General features: G+C 33.0%; 2 protein-coding genes and 1 long non-coding RNA gene across 5 annotated transcripts in view; 1 reads left to right on the top strand and 2 right to left on the bottom strand.

Moving 5' to 3' along the window:
• The window catches only part of LOC111417188 (G protein-coupled receptor kinase 1), a 38,470-nt gene extending 26,253 nt beyond the window's left edge, over positions 1 to 12,217 (bottom strand). The window contains exons 1-3 of the mRNA XM_023049399.2: positions 11,794 to 12,217; positions 4,475 to 4,551; positions 356 to 429 (exon numbers count right to left, since the gene is read on the bottom strand). Of these exons, the coding sequence (XP_022905167.1) occupies positions 356 to 429; positions 4,475 to 4,551; positions 11,794 to 11,906 (264 nt within the window). The 5' untranslated portion in view covers positions 11,907 to 12,217. The remainder of the gene's footprint in view (positions 1 to 355; positions 430 to 4,474; positions 4,552 to 11,793) is intronic.
• On the bottom strand, positions 9,545 to 10,180 carry LOC139429751 (uncharacterized). Its single transcript, XR_011640326.1, has 2 exons — positions 9,770 to 10,180; positions 9,545 to 9,708 (listed from the first exon to the last, which is right to left on the bottom strand). It is a non-coding gene; the product is annotated as an uncharacterized lncRNA (long non-coding RNA).
• On the top strand, positions 10,801 to 22,395 carry LOC111417187 (HEAT repeat-containing protein 6). 3 transcript variants are annotated; one of them, XM_023049395.2, is made up of 6 exons: positions 10,801 to 11,185; positions 12,506 to 12,672; positions 16,432 to 16,683; positions 16,732 to 17,818; positions 20,539 to 22,007; positions 22,064 to 22,395. In XM_023049395.2, exons 2-6 carry the CDS (start codon positions 12,520 to 12,522, stop codon positions 22,328 to 22,330), a joined length of 3,228 nt encoding a protein of 1,075 aa, XP_022905163.2. In that variant the 5' UTR covers positions 10,801 to 11,185; positions 12,506 to 12,519; the 3' UTR covers positions 22,331 to 22,395. The 3 variants fall into 3 exon arrangements, with proteins under 3 accessions (XP_022905163.2, XP_022905161.2, XP_022905160.2); XM_023049393.2 differs by lacking the exon at positions 10,801 to 11,185 and adding an exon at positions 12,225 to 12,367; XM_023049392.2 differs by lacking the exon at positions 10,801 to 11,185 and adding an exon at positions 12,225 to 12,439.
• Positions 22,396 to 22,940: the final 545 nt, after the last annotated feature.

Below are 22,940 nucleotides of genomic sequence, written 5' to 3'. Positions count from 1 at the left end.
CGCCGAGGTCGCTTGCGGGCGAGGCGCTACAATCTTCCGAAACAGACGATTTTGTGTTAATATATCAAATCCTGCGCCTCGCCCGCACGCGACCTCGGCGATTTGAAGCGAAATTGTTCCTTATATATCTTGATAAGAATACAAAGAAGACTTATACTCTCACTCTGCCGAGGTCGCTTGTAGGCGAGGCGCTACAATCTTTCAAAATGGACGATTTCGTGTTAATAATTTCTTTTCATCGGTTATATGTTGAGAGATGGTGAAATTATGATAGTTGTAGTTTTAGTTCTTGTTTATTTTTCATCCTTTATATCGAGGTTTTACTGTAATAAATATGTTTGAAATAAAAATTTACCTCATCGTAAAATTGAAGTTGGGGTACGGCAACATCCGACACGGATTCGCAATACTCCTTGAATAATCGGTAACCTGAAACAGGAAGAAATATCGAGTTTAAAAGGTGGCTATAGAAAGAAATGGGAAATACGTGTACGAAAATGCACGGTAAGGGCGCAATTTACGACGAAAATTCAATTTAAGCGTCGACGTAGAAGTCGTCTTAAAAGCGAATTTTATAACGCTGCTCGATTTGAATTGGAAATGAACTGGCTTTTCAAGGGAAGTTAAAGTAGAAAAAAAAACATTCAAGTTTTTAAACGCAACAATTATTTTACAACTTTCGATAAAGTTGTGTAAAGCTATAAGCAATATGCATAGCTAAATCGTGCTTTACATGGAAGCGCAATAACTTCAAAGGTCATAGAGTTGAGTGCTACAGGATGTTATTGATCGAACGTCTCGGTTTTGCAAGAAACTAAATTAGAAAATAAACATGAAACATCGACTTGGATAGTTTATATCTTATCAATTTCTCATATTTCAAATTTAGTTTGCATCAAAACACACATTTCACACAAATTAAACGAAAAAAATGGTAATCCATGATATTTCATTTAGAACATTTCGCACGCAATTCTTCGGCCACAATGGCACCATTTAAGAGGGTAATTCGCGTCGCGAGCGAGAAATTTACGAGAATGGACGTTCTTTGTCGTCCGATAGAGATCAATATAATATGGAGGGCGTCGAACGACGCTGGCATTTTGCAACGGTGGTAGTTTTCGGTTAAGAAATTTCGAAACTTCTATATATAAACTAGAAAAATAGAGGATGCCGTCTTCATTAACATCGACATGAAGGTGATTTAAAAAAGCGGTTTTCTCCATTGCGCCTATCATCGTCGCATCAGTTTTCCATCTGCCCGGGTAATTGCTCATCTAAAATTCAGAAGCGAGTTCCGGTGCTCTAGGTTTTTCCGGTCTACTGAATATCTTGTTTTTTTTTTATTCAAACGGATGCAGAGAAGTTTTGAAGGTTATTTGATGACACGAAATTTATGTTTTCCTGGCCGTTTATGCAAAAATATGTAACTTGTACCAGACATCAAGCAATTATATAATAGGTAATGGCTCAATTATCATAGCTCGAGTAACATCGGACTAATTACATACTGATGTTGATTAAGCGAAACCATTTCAACTATGTTAAATAATGGAAAAAGCTAGCGTCATTACCATGACGACTTAAAAATTACAATGGAAGATATTGTGTTTCAATAATACAATTTTTAAGTCGAAGACAATGCTAGCTTTTTCTGATACGTCATTATGATTAAACATTGTCATTATATAAGCTGGCTAATCTGATATCAATTATGCTGCATTATACAACTTGATGCCATCGACTTTGATGGTAGCTTTGTAATGATAACCTCCATTAGATTTGTTTTAAATCTCTATCCTGCTTTCATCAAGTCTTCACTATGTTTCTGTTAAGTCAAGATTGAACAGGGCAAAACTGCATCATATCTTAATCGGGCCTGCATCAAAACTACATCTAAGAGTGCATCAAACCATTTTAAAAACTGCATAAAGTCTCCACATAATCTGCATTAAGTTTTTGAAATCTCCATCAAATCTCCATGATGCTTCTAACTTAATGAATACAATATGACGTCATTGATGACGTCTAACATCAAGTTTTCTTTATGTCCATATTGAGATAAGTCCATATAAAGTCTATATCATCTCTGCATACAGTTTCTACATGATACTATAAAGTCAAGATTAGCTAAAATATCTGAAATAACTAAAAAAATGAAGTTTTTGTTTGCTTGGTTGGGTTAGGTTGATCATGTTGTCCATCAAGGTTGTGTTGAGACAACTCTGTATGAAGTCTACATCATTTCTGCGTCAGGTTTTTTACATTATTATTTTACTGAATAAAGTCTTTATCAAGACCACAATTAAAACTGTCGTAGTGAGAAGGAGTCAAAAAAAACTTTGGAAACTTCTGGTCTAATAGGTTAATATAGCCTTGAAGTTAATATCTCAATTGCTTTCTTAGAGAGTCCTAAATCACGCAATGACTCTATCATTCAACCAATTCTGTCTGACAATTTAATGGGCTAATATCTGTTTGGTGTCAAATGACTACACCTCAGATCGTCGTTAATATCACAAACTGACGTATCTCAATTTTATCAATTTTACAGGAGAATAGTTTAAAGTTGTAGACAATTTTTGAAGTTGCAGTGTGTTGCTGTGAGGTATATATTTTTCAAGAATGCTGTAGCAATGTAATTTATAGTTTATATGTGTAGCCTGTGACTGAATATACTGCAAAACGTGACTCAGTTGTTAGCATTTGATGGTTTCTCCGGAATCTGTAGTTTTTATGTTCAAAATTCGAAGTTCTTAATAACTCTTTGAAATTTAAGAAGTCATTGTAGTGCAAAACCGTCGTAGAGATTCTGCCTGCGTGCTAATTTAAATACGGAAATAAGTTGTGAGGGTACAAAAAGATCTCCAGCATGCTTTATCGCATTAGAAATTGCGGTGTGAGCAGAATCTCCTTAGTTTTGCCTATGGAAAGATTCGAAAAATCTCAAAGATATTTCTTCAATATTCTTAGAGTGTCGAAAAGCATAGCAGCACTGGTCTTTCAACTCTCTGAGAGTAGTTTTTTCCAAATTGTGCCTTTGAAATTTTTCTTCTTATTTAGTTTTCACACTAGCTTCACCGGATTTGTACGTCAAACATCTTTCTTGGTAGTATGAAATGATAAATTCTGAGTTTTAAAGACCCTGTGATAAGTAGAAAAGCTTGCTTTAAGATTATCTTCAGACACAGACTGCAAGTACAGATAGTACATTTTCGAAATAGAAAGTTCTGGATGTAAGTATTCCCTAGTAGAGCTGCTTCTACAGTAGTGGGACTCCATACTAGGAAACATGTTAATGTGTCTCAAAACATCAGAACGAATCAGTTGATCCCTTGCAATAACGCTTTCAAATTTCCGTCTACCTCTTTTATCCATTTCAACAATTCCAACCTCGTCTACGTTCTCAAAGGCTGTTCTCACTGTCCGTTCTGAAATATCCAAAGTATTAAAAAAAACTTCTTCCAGACAGAAGCACGAGTTTGGTTCCTGGAGAATAATCTGAATCGTAGCCGTCACTAAATTGAATGCAACTATTAGATTCCTCTTCTGCCAGTTCTTGCTGCCGCTTTGTGAGAAGAAAATCTATGCCTACAGAAGTGTACCTACAGTTTTAGCTAAAAAATCGATTTTTTTGTAACATTAACGACAAGATGTTCAAATAAATTCCAGAATCTGGATGAAGCTCAAATTCATCTTCCTGATCCAAAGTCTAATTGATATTTAAGAATTTGACCAATCTCAACAATAACATTAGATAATAAATTATTTCTTCAAAAATTCTAGATACCAACGATAAAATGAATATAGGTCACCAGGCTTAGAAACTTCCTCCGCGAATACGTGAGGGTCGATGAGGTTGCATCTTGGGTCTTGTTACGTTACAGATATTCTAGTCAAACCCACGCATATAGCAAATATAAATCGCAATATCACGTGCCATGTAAGCCAGGATTTATTTTGTAATTTTGCAGCGGCGTGTTTACATCTCACTTGTCGTATGGCGAATACAAATCAAGCACATAAACAACATACAAAAATCCACCGAATAAGTTCAGCGGAGGCAGCAAAGAAAAATCGATTTTTCAATAAAAAACTTAACCGATTTCGACAACTAAGCCATCATCGGATCATAAAACAGATTTCTATATTGTAACGATTCGGAGTGTTAAGTTGTGAAAATTTGATATCAATGGATTGTGACTAAAATAAACGTTCTTTTGATGATGCCGCCTCCGCTTGTCCAAAGTGTCACCGTACAGCACAATGCCACCAGATGTTTAACTTTATAGACAATCGCTTCCCCCAGAGGCTATTATTATCGACTCCAATGGGATACGCGCCACAACCGATACGCACGCCCCCTTTAAACTACTACGTAGTTTCACCACGACATGTTTCCTGCTCCTTCGGGATAACACACAACAAAGAATTTATTTTGAAATAAAATGATTTAAAATGAAAATAATCTTACCTAAAGTTTGATGGAAAATTTTATCGAAACTCACTTCATTCTTCTTTTCCAAGTACTTATGCATGACACTCCGTACGCTGTAACAAATCAATTACCAATTAACGGGCGTTTCAACAAATAATTACTTGACAATTAACAATTAACCAATAGTTAGAACCAATTACGGTAGTCTAAAGAGGTCGTTAATTCAAAACGTGCGAAAACGTTTCATTCTACTTTCGAAGCGATCTAAATAATTATTGATTAGCGACCCGGGGAGCTTTTAACTTTTAAGGTGCGGAATCCAGGTGATATCGTACGATGATAAAGCGATTTACATTTATACTGGTTACCGTTCTTTATGGTTCCCGGAAACGGGGGGTTCAGTTAAATTACCCTCTTAATGGGAATAAGTTTGAATATAACTCAAAGGGAATCCACTCAAAACCGCAAACGAAGGTATTTTGCGATGATTTGTTAATCAAATACGCTTTTTTAATAATATTATAAAAACCTAAGTAGGTTCTCAGTAAATTTGATACAAAAATCAATAAACATATATAATATTAAACGACACACACATGTTTAAGCGACCCTCAAGGAAGGCGTAAAATTGTGTTTATTATGAAACGTGACACTCAATGTTAACTTTGACGTCAATGAGCGATTCGGGTTCTGGTTTTGTTGCTATTTCCTACATTCACCTAGTATTTTTCCAATCACTTCTTAAAACTCTTTGTATTGACGATGATTAGGCAAAGAAAAACAATTTCAAGAAACTATTTGAAACCAATAAGTGTATTTGTGATATAGGTCAGTTAAGTTTATACTAACTTTCTTGTTTATATGTCGAATCGTTGACATTAAAGTTAACTAACATCTGGATTAGTTTATTTTTTTTGTAAATATATTTTTAAATATATATATTATAAAATGTGTATCACATATATCTATATAAACAAAATACTGCCATTATCGGCTACCTAAAACATTTACGACTAAAAGTTTATTAACGTAGATAAAATACACTGTGTTACTTTGTGTCTTTTAATGGGCTCATCATTACGTGAGTTTCTTTTACGACGTATTTACTTTTGTAACTTAGTAGTCAGTTTCTCTTTTCTTAATTATTTCCTAAAAAATATTTAACCATGGTAATTATCATCAATTTAATTGTAATTATATTTAAGCTTCCAATTTTAAAGTTATAATTTTTACTTTTAAACTTAACTTAATTCTAAACTGATAGAATATCATATAAGTCAGACAATGTCAAATACTTTTATTATCTGAAGTAACATTGCTGCAGGTGTTGCTAATTGATAACTGATCAAGCTCGTGCAGAGGCTATACCAAGTTCAGAAAGGCTACTGATGTAGTCACCATCTCCAACAAGTTAAGCTATTAACTACAATCCTTCATTCCTAAGCTGGCAGAAGAGGTGGAAATGTTTTGTAGTATCTTTGCATCATCATGGATAATACTCTATGTCGTTGTCTTAATTCTCTTATGGGATACTCAAGTCAATGTTACGTTTGGGTATGATAACAGATGTTGATGAGACAAACTGAAAAAGGCGCAAATATCTTTATTAGATTAAACCACTATAACTAGCATCTTACGGAGCGATAAATGAAAGTATCTGCTCTTTAGAGGGAGTTAAGATACCATCGTCATTATCAGATTGCAACACGGTGGAGAAATTGTGTTAATCTGGAGTGACTTTATTGCATCACGAAATTATGGATTAAGATATCCACGTCGTCATATTTAAAAGAGGTTGAGCCACCAACATGTTTATGTCATGAAATGACCCAGTTAAAGCGTCAACAATCCCATTAAGACGGTATAAGGGTGAGTTCAAAGTGTTGAAAACGATACTTCTGCGGAATATTAAGTTATTATTTGCACGTTAACATGAAAGTTAGATAAATAATTAACTGGAAATAGGATGCCTTTAAAATCCATTGATTAATAATTTTCGGGTTCCGCTTCGTTAATATTACCGGATATCCGTTACCCGGCATTTTAAAATTTAAAAACTCAACCTTATTTTAACCAAACATAGCATATTTAACCATTATTATTACGATTAGTAATGTTTATAAATAGAAGTACTGTATTAAACATTATTTGGCGTAAAAACTTAGGTTTGGATAAAATAAACCGGTTTCATCATAAAATATGGCATCTTCAGGAAAATGTATAACAAATAAGGATCGTATTAATAAATTTTAATTGTAATTTATACGTAGGATAAATAATTTAAAACACTGAATATAGAAAGCAATTCGAAATAGAAATAAGCCGACGGTAACACGCGCTCTGATTACAACAACGTCGTTGGTCCGTAACTGGAGGCTTTATGGAGCCGACATTAAAACATTATATCACAGTTGGTGGTTTCATGTCCTTTGTTCGTTCAATTTTACTCGTAGAGGAATATAATCCGCGAGAACTGGGCGCCAGTAGATTTATTGCCCCAATTAACGTACATTGTTTATTTACTCAGTTTCAGGATGGGGAGAGAGCCTTCGTTTGCATTGTGCTTATCAAATTGTAAAGGCAAAGAAACGTTTAATAAAACACAATTAAAAAAGAGATGGAGTAAATAAAAAGGAATCGCTTAACAAAATACAAATTTACATCATGTAATACATGATACGTAGAACTTAAAATTATAGTGAGTTAAAAGACATATGGTCATTCCGATGTCGGAATTATGGCGCAATAAATTTCTAGTTTGGACGAAAAAAAAAAAAATAATAGACATAAAAGATGTAAATAGAACGATTGATATCAAGGCGTCATAAAATTTATAACTTTCTGTAACACTTTTAATTGTCAATATCAACACTTGTGATTGGTGTGAATTGATTGATTTATAAGTGTGAATAAAAATAGTTTATTAACTCTTTAACGATTTGTGACAATAAATCGCACTATATTTAATGATAAAAATCTTTAGCTGAGCACGTGCAAAAAAACGTTTATTTTATAATCGAAATAATATTTATCTAGGGAATAAATCCTCATATAAATTATCTTGTTAGTTCTCAGTTTACGGACAATCACGTCGTTAAGCTAGAAATGCACACGTTTTTAGGCAATTTGCATGCTATTAGAAAAAATTATCTTTTTTCTGCAGTTAAAGAGAGGAATTCAACGATTAAGATTAGCGAAGGATATGACTAATAAATGGTGTGATAAATTTATCTAATCTAAGATAAATTAAAACGTTTTTTGTAAATATAGTTCATTTTGAGTCACAATTTTGCGAAATCGTTTCTTATATACCTTGGTAAAGATACAAAGTCTCCTATAAGAAGACGTTTACTCTCACTCCGCCGAGGTCGGACAATTTCGTGTTAATATATCAAATCTAGCAATCGTTCCTTATATAACTTGGGGAATACCCCGACTTTATCTATGAACATGGAATTGACCATTCTAACGAGGTCCGTTATACCGAGGTTTTACTGTAATAAGGAAAAGAAATCAGGATTAATTCAAGCTAAAGAAAAGCGGATTCACCAACATTTGCAAAGATGTCCCACTTTTCTGTTTTCTCCGTATACTCGGAAATTGAACGTAGCGAATGCGGCTTTAACGACTTCATTAAGTGCACAACCGGTGAAATACGACATTTTTCTCTTTCTTTCTTTGTCGCAGCTGCTCCAGACAACAATGTTCCATAAACCGGAATGCAGACGCGTGCAATATAAAATTTTTGATGGTTTAATAAAACGTTTATCCTTGTACTAAAGAAAATTATTTTTTTTTTAAATTTCCCAAAAAAATTTCGTTAAATTGAAATGAAAAGAATGATGACGAATCCCAATAAAACTCGTTTCGGATAATATTAAACCGCGTCGGTTTTGTGAGAGATGAAAATTCGAACTCTTCCCAATTCGATGGCAGAACAGAAGTCGATAAAGCAATCACATACGAGAAAAGAGATGATAAAAAAGAGATCACTCCCTCGGGACGGTTCTGCTCTCGCAGACCGATTTCCGGTAATTCTGATTGCTTCTGATGCGAGTTCTTTGAACGAATTAAAAAGAAATAACCGAACCTAAACCGAAAACACACAGGGGAAGTTGAACAGATGTAGATCGATTGCACTATTTGGATAAGTTATAAAAATATGAGTTAAAATTTTCCATTTTAAGTAATTATCGCCTTTTTAGCGAACGATCTTTAATTAATTGAGCACAATATACTTACATTCTTTAATTGCGAAGCCTTAAAACGATCTAAAAAAATATAAATAGAAAATGCATCACAAACAAAAAAAATTTTAACCTATAATCCGCCATTTTAAGGTTATGTTCTCCAACAACCACTTATTAATCATACTTTTGCTTTCCATGGTAAAAAAATTATCGTGATATTTAACGTAGTTAATCTGGAAACGATTTAGTGAGAAATTGGGTTTCCGCAAGTAATTTTTAAATATTTACCAAGAAATTATTAACAATTTGTCAACCTCTCAATCACAACACAAGAAAACAAAGTGAAGTTAGCTTCATCACAAGTTACGGTTTATTTTTCGAATATAACAAATTAAATTTTGTTATAAATGAGTAAAATTAATCTAATTTTTGAAAAATATTAATTTAAGCAATCAAAAATGAATGAATTTATTAATAAAATCATTAATATTAATATAATCGTTTTTCAAAAAAAATCGATAGATGGCGCTTCATTTTTATTTTATTTATTTTTTAAAATAAATAATTTTAATCATATTTTTGCTTTCCATGGTAAAAAAATTATCGTGATATTTAACGTAGTTAATCTGGAAACGATTTAGTGAGAAATTGGGTTCCCGCAAGTAATTTTTAAATATTTACCAAGAATTTATTAACAATTTGTCAACCTCTCAATCACAACACAAGAAAACAAAGTGAAGTTAGCTTCACCACAAGTTACGGTTTATTTTTCGAATATAACAAATTAAATTTTGTTATAAATGAGTAAAATTAATCTAATTTTTGAAAAATATTAATTTAAGCAATCAAAAATGAATGAATTTATTAATAAAATCATTAATATTAATAAAATCGTTTTTCAAAAAAAATCGATAGATGGCGCTTCATTTTTATTTTATTTATTTTTTTTAAATAAATAATTTTAATGTTTAATTCCTTTTTAATTTGTTGTAACACCTAATTTAGCACCCCCTAAAAAGAAAATTTCGAATTCTTTTTTTAAATACTTACAATTTGGAATACAATGAAGTTAGTTACTAACTACAAAGAAACGTCAAATATTAATACGTTAGAAAATATTGCAGAATATCTTAATTATTACTATAAAAAGGATGTGACAACAATGTTAAGCAAGAACGGCCGTTTTTCCATCAAAAATAAACAATTTTAGACAAAATCAAATAAACCGGTGCGTACCACAACCTCGCAGAAACATTGCGCCTGCTAAAACTAGCGAACAAAAGAGCTAATAATACATATTATAGTAGAGAGAGGAAAATATTGCGTAGAGTTGCACCGAGTTAAATATAATTAATATTCGCCCGGCTTAAGATAAAATGATAATAACCCAATTCAAGTTGCAATAAATAACTAATAAACCGCCACGTGAAGCGCGATATGAATTAAAACGGTTTTCTAAAATGTTTTATGTGAAATAACGCGATAAGATGTTGAAATTTGTATTTGATTATAAATTTCTGATTATAATTATTTAGATATCAATAAATTTAATTTTGACATTTAAACGTCAACATTGACATTTATGTGACGTTTCGACAACTCTAAAAAATGTGATACGTTTTCAGTATAATATCAAACCTATAAAGAAAGACTGACTCCGAAGTTCACTCAGTGCCACACATGCATCTTTTATAAATTCGAGTCAATTGAACTCATGCGAGTTTCTCAGAATTCCTTAGAATTTATTGTTTCCACATTTGGTGGATTCCTCGCGTAGTTATCTCGTCTTTTTAGTTTTTATCTAACAACGCGTATAACACACAATCTTGGATAAACCAAGTTCTGTATTAGATTTCGAGGAGAAAAATAATTAAAGTATTTTTGCTGTAGGGTTTAAGAGTTGTGGATGAGGAGTTCTCCAAATACGAGGACTGCTTAAATTCACTTGAGTCGAAACGTTTTCAACGCTTCTCTACTGTCCAGTGGTACAAGACTTTTTTTGAAATGAACCAGTTAATCTTGCCGGTTAAAACAATACATTCGAAGGGATTTAGTACCTGGAAAACGTTTTAGCAGAATGTGTAAAGAAAGTGCATCAACAGGATGTATCCCAAAGTAATCTTACCGCATGATTAGAATTTGTTAGTAACTAATTATGGATTAATAAAATCAATATGATGTTAATTGCATAAATTACGGATAATTGCTATTCAAAAGAAAACACACTTTGATGTAGTCATTACATTGGATGAGCCAGAAAGAATGGGAAATGTCAAAACTGGGAAATCTAGACATCAAGATATATGTTGTGTAATACAAGTAATTATTGAATGTCAAGGCTGCAAAAATGAGTTTCTGCTAATTATGAGTCAGTGAAGCTTAGGCTATTTAATTGAGAAAGATAAAAATGAATCGTGTTCGAGCTACTATTGACACTGACAGTTGAAAGATAATCATCAAAATTGTCAAATAAATACTAGACTATATAATTTTATGATATTGGCAAAGCTCCTGAAGATTTAATGTAGGAATTAGCGAAACCGGTCAAGATAATAAAGTGAGTGAGAAATTTTAATTATTGATAATATCCACACATATTATTTGATAATAGGATAATCAGCCAGTTTTTGTAGATAATCCCACTGTTTACTTAACGTTGAGTAATATATTTACATAAAAACAAATGCACTCATAATTGTTTTCAGTGTTATTCTCAAACAACACATTATTTTCAACAAATATTTATTGCGAGTATAAAATTAAATTGCTTCTAGTATAAACTCCAAAGTTTTTATAGTTAATCCCACAGTTTACTGTGAAGATTACAAAGAATAGTTGTGATGTTTTATAAGCTTGATTATATTTGCGTTTTATTTCATTAATGTTTTGAGATTGAAAAAAAAATAAATTGCAGTAATCTTATATATTTTCATGAAAATACTCTAGATAAGTAGTGGAAAGGATCTTATCTCAAATTTATGTAATGCAAAAAACGACATTCTATAATGGCAAAAATGGATCATTCATTCCATCATTTATTAATCGATATTATGGAGACTCGTTGATTTTGGGGGAAATCCAAGGAGGAGTGGTTCGTTGGGGGGTGTTTAAGGGCGGATCGATGGCGTTGTAGGCACAAACAGTGGCGTTGCGATGACCCCTTACCTGGGATCAGGTAGAATGATTTTCTTGCTAGCCCTTGCTGCCGGTGTGCATTTGCTCTTTTCCATTGCCATTAAATAGCTGACGTCCGCCAGCACGGCTTCCAAATCCGCCATTTTGACGCCGCTCTCCTCTCCTCGCGGTCTCTCTCAGCACACGTTCTCGACCCTAACACCAACTACACATACTCGAGCGCCCGCACCCCAAAAATATACCAACAATCGCACACTGCTCACAATGTATTTGGTGTTGGAACGCGATTTTAAACACCGCCGGCTTAAGGGGCGTCGTCACTTACATCGTACGCTTTACGAATTTTTGGGGAGCCCAAAGTGTACCTGGTGCTTTGCGTTTTCGAACGTCCGTACGAAAACGCCTGTCGCGAACGTTTGTGGCGGAAGCAAACGAACGCAGCTAAGTCGGCGTCGCACTGAAATCAAGAATCTTTCCCATTGGTGGTTTGATTCGGATAAAAACCGAAAGCGATCGGGTGTTTCCGACAAACAGCTGATATCCGTTAAAAACAGCTGATATCAAACATGCCAACTTTATAAGTAGAAAATCACTATACTTCGATGTAAGTATTATACATACATAAATACACACAGAGTAGATATTAATTGGTACAAAAATCAAAAGGATTCGATAAGTATTGAATCAAGTTGATATAAACATCAAGATAAACGTCGTTTTAATCAATTTTGATGTATTCTAGAAATAATTATCAAAATGGCTAACATACCTATGAATATATTCGATGATTTATTGAGTCAACTTACAAACTTAACGTATCGGAGGACCCAAGGAGATGTGAAACTTATAGAAAAGACTATTGATGAATTAAATAATATGGAATTTTCTTACTTTTTGATCCCACCACATGTAAGTAACATAACCTAACATGTATTTATTTTTTTTTAATTAGCAGAAAAGGTAAGGAGAATATAAATAATGTCAAGGTGGTTGCAAGGAATGTTATGGTTAATTTGGGGAAGACATTCTATAAGATTGGGACCATTTTATGCAGCATTATTACACAGGCAAAATTAGTATAAGGAATAATATCTTATAAAGAACAATTAGATAATTAAGCAGAGAGTGGAGGAGATTAAGCTAAAGTAATAACATACCATGTAAATAAATGAAGCTGGGAAAAAGGCGCAAGGAAGAAAAAATTGAATACTTTGAAGCCAGGAGAGATGGCTTCAACTAGCTGAAATTAGGGTTATAAGTAGGGCTTTTAAGCATCACAATAATAAACGTTTAAATTCAATACTAAAAATTTGCTGCTTTGGTTGGATTAAATTGAGGGGTTGCAATATACAGGGTGAATCACAGGAAGCGGATATTTTTGGGAGTCGAGAACATCGCGTGATTGTTTATGGATTTTTATTAAAAAGGAAACTACCCGATCCTGCCAGAACAGTGAATATGGATCGAATAACTGCTAGGCGACCCTTTGCAGAATTTTATACAAGGACTTGGCAATCCGACGATTGAAGGAGAATGATAACCAATTTATAAAAAAAGCGAAGAATTCCATTATTGGACTTCAATCTCATCATGTGTGATTTTTGAAATCATCAATTATAAGTCTAATATGCTACAGCTTCCAATATTTTATCTCTGTAGTGTTAATCATAGCGTCTCGGCCGCACGCAACCTCGACTTAATCATACTAAGTTATACATTTTTGGTTTCAACCTAAGCCGAGGTCGCTTGCGGCCGAGGCACTAGTTTCTAATATATCAATGTAGTATTAGTTATACCACCTCTGCCGCAAGCCACCTCGACTTAATCATACTTAATTATACATTTTTGGTTTCATCCTAAGCCGAGGTCGTTTGCGGCCGAGGCATTAGCGTATATTATATCGTCTAATATTGTATCTATGTAGTATTAATTATAACGCCTCGCCCGCAAGCGACCTCGGCTTAATCATACTGAATTATACATTTTTGGTTTCATACTAAGCCAAGGTCGCTTGCGGGCGAGGCAGTCTAATATGTTACAGCTTCCAATATTTTATCTCTGTAGTGTTAATTATAGCGTCTCAGCCGCACGCAACCTCGACTTAATCATACTTAATTATACATTTTTGGTTTCATCCTAAGCCGAGGTCGTTTGCGGCCGAGGCATTAGCGTATATTATATCGTCTAATATTGTATCTATGTAGTATTAATTATAACGCCTCGCCCGCAAGCGACCTCGGCTTAATCATACTGAATTATACATTTTTGGTTTCATACTAAGCCGAGGTCGCTTGCGGGCGAGGCAGTCTAATATGTTACAGCTTCCAATATTTTATCTCTGTAGTGTTAATTATAGCGTCTCAGCCGCACGCAACCTCGACTTAATCATACTTAATTATACATTTTTGGTTTCATCCTAAGCCGAGGTCGTTTGCGGCCGAGGCATTAGCGTATATTATATCGTCTAATATTGTATCTATGTAGTATTAATTATAACGCCTCGCCCGCAAGCGACCTCGGCTTAATCATACTGAATTATACATTTTTGGTTTCATACTAAGCCGAGGTCGCTTGCGGGCGAGGCAGTCTAATATGTTACAGCTTCCAATATTTTATCTCTGTAGTGTTAATTATAGCGTCTCAGCCGCACGCAACCTCGACTTAATCATACTTAATTATACATTTTTGGTTTCATCCTAAGCCGAGGTCGTTTGCGGCCGAGGCATTAGCGTATATTATATCGTCTAATATTGTATCTATGTAGTATTAATTATAACGCCTCGCCCGCAAGCGACCTCGGCTTAATCATACTGAATTATACATTTTTGGTTTCATACTAAGCCGAGGTCGCTTGCGGGCGAGGCAGTCTAATATGTTACAGCTTCCAATATTTTATCTCTGTAGTGTTAATTATAGCGTCTCAGCCGCACGCAACCTCGACTTAATCATACTTAATTATACATTTTTGGTTTCAACCTAAGTTTCTAAGTTTCTAATATTATATCAATGTAGTATTAGTTTACCGTCTCTACCGCAAGCGACCTCGCCTTAATCATACCTAATTATACATTTTTGGTTTCATCCTAAGCCGAGGTCGCTTGCGGCTGAGGCAGTCTAATATATTAGAGTTTCCAATATGGTTTCTATGTAGTATCAATTATAGCGCCTCGCCCGCAAGCGACCTTGGCTTAATCCTACCAAGTTATACATTTTCCGTTTCAACCTAAGCCGAGGTCGCTTGCGGTCGAGATTCTGTTCACTGATGAAGATTACAAGATATATTTCTCATGTTCGAAATCATAAAACTGCCAAATTTTATGTTAATAGTACAAAAAGCTTCAAAATTATCAAGAAATTTCGAAATAAGAATTTAACTTTCAACACCCTGTGCCTCGAAAACCACTGACATTTGTATAAGAGATGGTAGGTTAAATCATCATATTTTGGTGTCTAGTATCTCCGGTATTCGGATTTCCCATTCTTTCTGACTCACCCTGTATATTACAGCTTCCAATATGGTTTCTATGTAGTATCAATTATAGCGCCTCGCCCGCAACCGACCTTGGCTTAATCCTATACTCTTCCACATCCAGATCGGTTTTTATGACAGTCATAAATAAAAGCCGGGGTGAAAAGACTTATGACAGTCATACAAGGACAGGGTAGAACTTAAATTTTTTTAAACTAAAATTTAATTAAAAACCAAAGTTTAGTTATAACAACTAAAATTTAATTATAAAAACTAGTATAAAAGTCTTACGATTAGAAAAAAATATTACTTTTAGGAATGTCTAAATAATAGAATAACAAAATTTTAAAGAATCTAATTATTCTCCGCCCTCTTTTGTAAGTAGACAATGCATGCCTCCTCAAAACATTTCTTAGAAAAAATATGTACTTAATATTAGAAACACAACAAATAAGAGAATAATGAGTATTTATATATCATCCTATTATTTTTCTACAATTTGCAAGTAAAGGGTGTTCCTTAATGCGGCCCTGAGTGAGGAATCCCAGCATTTTACAATGGGGAACTACCTGTTACAACCCTGTCTTTGTTAGTTTTACAACTACAGTAGGAAAGTGACAGAGTCATAAAAACCGATCGCCGTGTGGAAGACTATACCAAGTTATACATTTTCCGTTTCAACCTAAGCCGAGGTAGCCTGCGGCCGAGGCATTCGCGTATACCGGGTGTAACAGGATCATGGTACACCCCTCTCCTTTAGTTTTGAAGATAATTGATTGAAATTTGGGACATCCTATACACATGATAAGAGACACTTTTTGACATACAAGTAATTTTTTTTTCAATTCCGGTTTCGCCGGAAGTGACTAACTTTAGATTTTTAAATAGAACACCCTGTATATTATTAAATTTTTGAAATTTGAATAATTTTCTGAATCCAATGGTACCACATAAGTAACATTTCAAACGTCAATATTTTTTAGAATTTAATGTATAATTTTCCATTTAAGTGTGCCATGAGAGTTCCGTTTTATTCTAATTAACCCGTCTAATGCTAGAAAAATCTAAATTCCGTTTATGACCGTTGATGATTTATGATTTAAATCCTGAGTTTATGATTTGGTATGATTAAGCCGTGGCCGCTTGTAGCAGTAGTATTTAACTCAAAAAAATATTTTGAAATATTTCTTATATTTCAGAAAACAACACTATTAGTGAACCAATGTTGCACATTAATCCAACCAGACAACGAAAGTTTAGTCTCTAAATGTTGCAAGTTGATTCAAAACTTCATCAAAAAGCACGACGTAATTATTGAGGGAAAAACTTGTTCAATACTAATTTCTTGGTGTTTAGAGGCGTTGCGGCAAAATAAAAAAGATTGTGTTATTATTGATGTATTAATTACTTTGGAGATGGTTTTAAAAGCTAACGGTGACAACGTCCATGATGTACGTATCAAATTGATTAATTTAAAAGTAATTTATTGGATTTTTTAGTATACTCAAGATATCATCAATAAAAACAGCGTTATAATGAAATTAACGGAAAATAAAAACAATCCTCAACGATTAATATTAGCTGTGGAATGTTTAGAAGCATCAACGGCTTATTCGAAAGATATGAAACGAATAAAGAGGGGATTCGAATCATGTTTGACCATTTTTAATAATTATTTAGCGAATAACATTGAATTTGATGAACCGTATCGAAGCAAATTATTAATATCTTGTTTAGGTGGGCTACAAAATATTATAAATCACGATGTAAATTATTTAAAAAGCGAAATCGGCTCTATTTTGGGTATAGTCCGTAGTTATATGCTTTACGGTGTGAAAGACGTCCAATTTATCGCGCCACAAAAATTACTTCCTTCCGTTTCAAGTATTCCAGACCCCGCCGGATTAATTGAACGAAGAGGCGGTCATCTAGCAAAACAAAGAAAACATAAAAACACCGTTTGGAAAAAGGGGCAACAAAATAAAAGCGATATTGATTTAAACGATAAAAGTAATCCTTCAAATTTTATGCTAAACGAAAAGCAGGAAACCAGAAATAAATTTACGAGTGATTCGGAAATGTCGGAAGTTGAATCTAACGTTTCGTCTAAATTGGTGCAATTCCAAACTAAAGTTAGGTTAAGATCTTTAAACATTTTTTATGATACAATATTATCGATAGATCGTCGAACGTTATTTTTATACTCCGTGAATTTTATTCCTGATGGTTGGCCGGCTGGAACTCACAGCTTAACATCGATAATTCTAAGAGATCCATCGAGAACTTGTCGCACGGCTGCTTTACACGTTTTACAAGCGATGCTAGTTGAGTTAAAAACGTTTTTGCTCCAAGCAGAACGCAACGATAAAAACACCCCATTTACAACATATTCGGTTACTTTAGGCTCAATCGTAGTCGAATTACATCGAACACTTCGATTAGCTTTAAATGATGTCTCAGCCAATGTGCAACGGCAAGTTTTGAAGTGTTTTGCCGCTTTGGTCCAAGCTACACCTTATCATCGATTACGACCCGGACTTTTAACTAGAAATGTGCGTAGTTTAAAACGATTCCTTACTTGTAAAGGTGAGTTAATGTAATAAATTAAGTAATTAAACTAAAAGTTGAACTAACACTATAGTTCGTTCATTCAAGAGATTTGAAATTACAACTCTAATTTTTTTATTATTGGTTTACAAAGGTCAACCAAGAACAGCTTTACCATTCATTGAATTTACCATTCAGCTATACCAGAATATTTCTGGTTGTAGGTCTAGTATTAGTTTTAGTTTAATAAAAATATACAAAAATCTAGCAATGAATAGGAATTAAAATTAAAGACGTACGGCTAAACCAGAAACTTTCTAGTTCTAAACTTCTAAAAGTTCGAAACTAGAACTAACATTAGACCTAGAACCAGAATCATTCGGGTTTAGCCGCCTTGAAAGATGTGCGGCTAAATCCGAAAGTTTTATGAGGCTTAAAAATGATTTTGATGTTTCTTGAAAGAGTTTCGACGCACGGATAAGAAAAAAACTTTCAGGTGTTAATATCAACTTTAATTTTAATGTTATATTCGTAATCATTATAAAATAACCTTTAAAATAAGTCCAAACATGACGCACTTATCTCAAAAAACAAAAAAGTTAGAATAAAAAACATTAAACCCGAAGTTAGCAACAATGAAGATAGCAATTTAATTTTTAAATATTAATACCAACCTTAATTTTTGATTTTTTTTATTGTATTTTTGTTTTTGTGACAAATTTTAAGGCATTTTATAAAAATTAAGAATATTTCAAAATGACATTGACATTTCAAACCGGAAGTTGCTTCTATCTCGAATAATATTGGAATTAAGCGTATCATGTTTGGGCTAATTTTAAAGGATTTTTTCACGACGATTACAAATATGTCAAAATTGACGTTCCCAACCGGAAGTTGATCATAACTTTATTCATATTGAAGATAAATAGGTCGTGTTTGTACTCGTTTTAAAGGATTTTTAATGAAAATTACAAATTTGTCAAAATTGAGGTTGACATTTTAAATCTGAAGTTAGTTATCACATAATAAGAATAATAGACAACTTCAAGGGCCTTTCATGATGCATTTATCTCAAAAAAAGAGAATAAAAACATGAACCTTAAATGTTTTTAGTTCTAGGTATAGTGTTAGTCCTAGTTTTAATTCAATAAAAATATATAACATAGTCATATCTTATAAATAAAAACTTTATTTTTAGATCTAAAAACTTCTAAAAAACTTATTTCGTTAAGATCAAATCATTCTTTCTTTATAATCCGCCATTTGTTTTTTTATTATTATCGAATTTGATTAATCCAACATCGTATTCGTGATCTACATTAAATTCTCTTTAAAACGAGCCCAAACTCGATGGGGTTATCTTAAAAGATAACAAACTTCCGATTGTCACTTTTTTGAGGTTATGTCAAAATTAAATGTGGGATATCGCGGGTATTTCTTAAGATAATCGAGTCGAGTTTGGACTCAATTTGAAGCATTTTTAATTCCAAACATGACGCACTTATCTCAAAAAACAAAAAAGTTAGAATAAAAAACATTAAACCCGAAGTTGGCAACAATGAGTAATAGTAATTTAATTTTTAAATATTAATACCAACCTTAATTTTTGATTTTTTTTTATTATATTTTTGTTTTTGTGACAAATTTTAAGACATTTTATAAAAATTAGGTATATATCAAGATGACATTGACATTTCAAACCGGAAGTTGCTTATATCTCGAGTAATATTTGAATTAAACGCATCATGTTTGGGCTGATTTTAAAGGATTTTTCACGACGATTACAAATACGTCAAAATTGACGTTGAACCGGAAGTTGACCATAACTTCATTAATATTGAAGATAAATAGGTCGTGTTTGTACTCGTTTTAAAGGATTTTTAATGAAGATTACAAATGTGTCAAAATTGAGGTTGACATTTTAAATCTTTAGTTGTCATATACGCACGGCTAAACCCGAATTTTTCTAGTTCTAGGTCTAGTGTTAGTTCTAGTTTTATATCATTAAAACTAACACTAGACCTAGAACTAAAATCATTCGGGTTTAGCCGTCTTGAAAGATGTGCGGCTAAACCCGAATGTTTTATGACGCCTAAAAATAATTTTGATGTTTCTTGAAAGAGTTTCAACGCACGGATAAGAAAAAAACTATCAGGTGTTAATATCAACTTTAATTTTATTGTTATATTCGTAATCGTTATAAAATAACCTTTAAAATAAGTCCAAACATGACGCACTTATCTCAAAAAACAAAAAAGTTAGAATAAAGAACATTAAACCCGAAATTAGCCACAATGAAGATAGCAATTTAATTTTTAAATATTAATACCAACCTCAATTTTTGATTTTTTTTATTATATTTTTGTTTTTGTGACAAATTTTAAGACATTTCATGAAAATTAAGAATATATCAAAATGACATTGACATTTCAAAGCGGAAGTTGCTTATATCTCGAGTAATATTGGAATTAAACGTATCATGTTTGGGCTGATTTTAAAGGATTTTTCACGACGATTACAAATATGTCAAAATTGACGTTGAACCGGAAGTTGACCATAACTTCATTAATATTGAAGATAAATAGGTCGTGTTTGTACTCGTTTTAAAGGATTTTTAATAAAGATTACAAATATGTCAAAATTAAGGTTGACATTTTAAATCTGAAGTTAAATCCGAAACTTTCTAGTTCTAGGTGTAGTGTTAGTTCTAGTTTTAGTTTATTTATTAATTATTTGGTTTCTTAAAATTTTAATTTTAGATCCCCCGATAAAAACGTTAACTTTAATAGTATTTGGTTGTATGATATCATCGTATCCAGTACTTTCTGAAGCAATAAACGTTTTTTCAAAGAATAGTATTGTTGCGGATTCATACACGGATAATTCCGAGTCTTCAATTCAATCTTCCTCGACATTTCAAGATGTCGAAATAGATTATGCTGGGTTTTCTTCCGATGAAGATGAAACGAATGAAGAAGAAGTAAAAAATGTCGGATTAAGAATACCGTGGTTGGTCCAATATTGTTTGGGTAATTTGGGAGTAATCGTTGATGAAAATGGGGAATGTGTTGAAGAACAAAGTGGGGTGATCGTAACGGAGAAGGTTGAGTCGTTAAAAATATTCACGGTGATGTCAAATAATTATTTTACGACTTTTATAACTCCTTATCTCAATTATATCTTGAAAGCTTTAGAATTATCGTTAGAAAGTAAAATAACTGATGTTATTTTGCACGCTGGGAGGGCGATTCATTTTATTGGTTACGGAATTAGCGAATATTTAGCAAATAACGCCAATAAAACTCACATAACAATCGAGCAAGGCTTATTTTTTTGGAACTCTTTATTATCCGGCCCATTTTCGCATCTAATCGAGTTCGAAAGTGAATCTCACCGAGCCGTGGCTTGCCAATGTTTAGAAAACATCGGCAAACACATTTTCGAATGTTTATCGAAAACCAAACAAATGCTGATTATGATGACATTGTTAGCATCAAGCAAAGAAACGGGAATTTACATAACCACAACCGCTTTACGAGCTTTAAGCGTTTGCATTTCTTACCCATCTTTAAGAGGTGATATTGGGTTTTTAATCGATACGATCGAAGTTGTTATAAAAGCGACTGAAAATGAGAACGTTGGGGTTCATGTCAGTGCTTATTGGGCGTTTGGAAATGTTAGCGATGCTTTAATTGAAAATGAAACCGATCAGATTTATCAAATCGAACCATTACCGAAATCAATTTGGATTAAATTGTTTGAATGCGGTATTAAAGGCGCTTGTGGTCATTATAAAAATAAATCGTATGCTGTGAGAGCGTTGGGGAATTTTATTTTTATTCGAAACGATATGGATGTAGATGAGGATTATAAAGTTTTAGTGAAAAAAAGTATTGAATGTATCGTTGATTGTGCCAAAAAGGGCGAAAATGCTAAAGTTAAATGGAACGCTTGTTATGGTTTAGGGAAATTAGTTAAGAATAAAACGCTTCATTCCGATAATACATGGCAAGAAAGTGTGTTTCAAGTCCTTTTAGATTTAGTCGTTGATTATAAAAATTTTAAAGTGCGGATAAACGCGGCGTCTGCGTTATCTAGCTTTACAACTCGTCAAAATTACGGGGATTTTTATGGAAAAACTTGGAAAAAATTGTTGGAGGCGCTAGAAAATTCGGAAAGAATGGACGATTTTACTGAGTATAAACACAGGGATCATTTGGTGGATCAAGTAATTATTAAATTTAATGTGTTTTAGATTTATTAATATTTAAAATTTTTTTTTAGATTTGTTTATCGATAGGAAATCTTTGTTCTATGATGGAAAAAACAGATCTTCCCATGTTAATTGATTGCATTAATTTTTATGAGGACCTCTTAAGAATTAACATCCAAAAAGTTTATTTGAGATTAATTCCAGAGAAGAGCCAACAACTTCTTTTAGCTGAAGAACATCTCCGCAAACTTTCAACATCCCCAACATTAACCAAGGATGAAATTAATGTTTTAGAAAGATTGATAAAAATAATTAATAATGATGTACTGAAAGAGTAACTAATTTTTATATTAAAATAAATATTTTGTACTGTTAAAGTAAGTACAGAAAAACCTCGTTATAACGGACAATATAATTTTAAGTCATACTATTAATATTATCTATTAATATACAGGGTGTCTCAGCGAAACCGGCCATTAGACGTTTCTGGGGTTCTGGCGAAAATAAAAATTTGAGAATTCAGACTTAAGTATTATCAATTACGATCTCTTCGTCTAAAATATTTTCAGATTTCTTGCACTTCCGGTTATACCGGAAGTCGCCACCAACTTTATTTTTTTAAATGGAACACCCTGTATATTTTTACATATTTGGATTTGTCTGTTTTCAAGGTTTATAAATAACTTTACTTTTTGCAATTTAAATCGGCCGTTCTCGAGTTATTCGAATTTTTCTAGAAAAATCTGCTCCAGCAGACATTTGTTCAAAAAATCAGAGAACTCTCGATTTTTGGGATATCAATTTAGGATTGAGAACATGCTTAAGCAACATGATGGAGTATGTTTTGGTGTCGAGAACTGCTGTCTAGAACGTTTGGTCACTTTACTATGGCACGTTAACTTTTCAAAATTTGGAAGTACCATACCTTCATTTTTTTAAATGGCACCC

Source organism: Onthophagus taurus, chromosome 5, assembly GCF_036711975.1.
Source record: "Onthophagus taurus isolate NC chromosome 5, IU_Otau_3.0, whole genome shotgun sequence".
NCBI lineage: Eukaryota > Metazoa > Arthropoda > Insecta > Coleoptera > Scarabaeidae > Onthophagus > Onthophagus taurus.
The sequence above is the reverse complement of the archived record's forward strand: the minus strand, read 5'-3'. Positions and strand labels throughout refer to the sequence as shown.

Coding starts and splice junctions, on each gene's coding strand:
- LOC111417187 (XM_023049395.2), top strand. CDS start 12,520: ATGGCTAACATACCTATGAATATATTCGATGATTTATTGAGTCAACTT. Junction 12,673..16,431: donor ACTTTTTGATCCCACCACAT/GTAAGTAACATA, acceptor CTTATATTTCAG/AAAACAACACTATTAGTGAA. Junction 22,008..22,063: donor GGGATCATTTGGTGGATCAA/GTAATTATTAAA, acceptor ATTTTTTTTTAG/ATTTGTTTATCGATAGGAAA.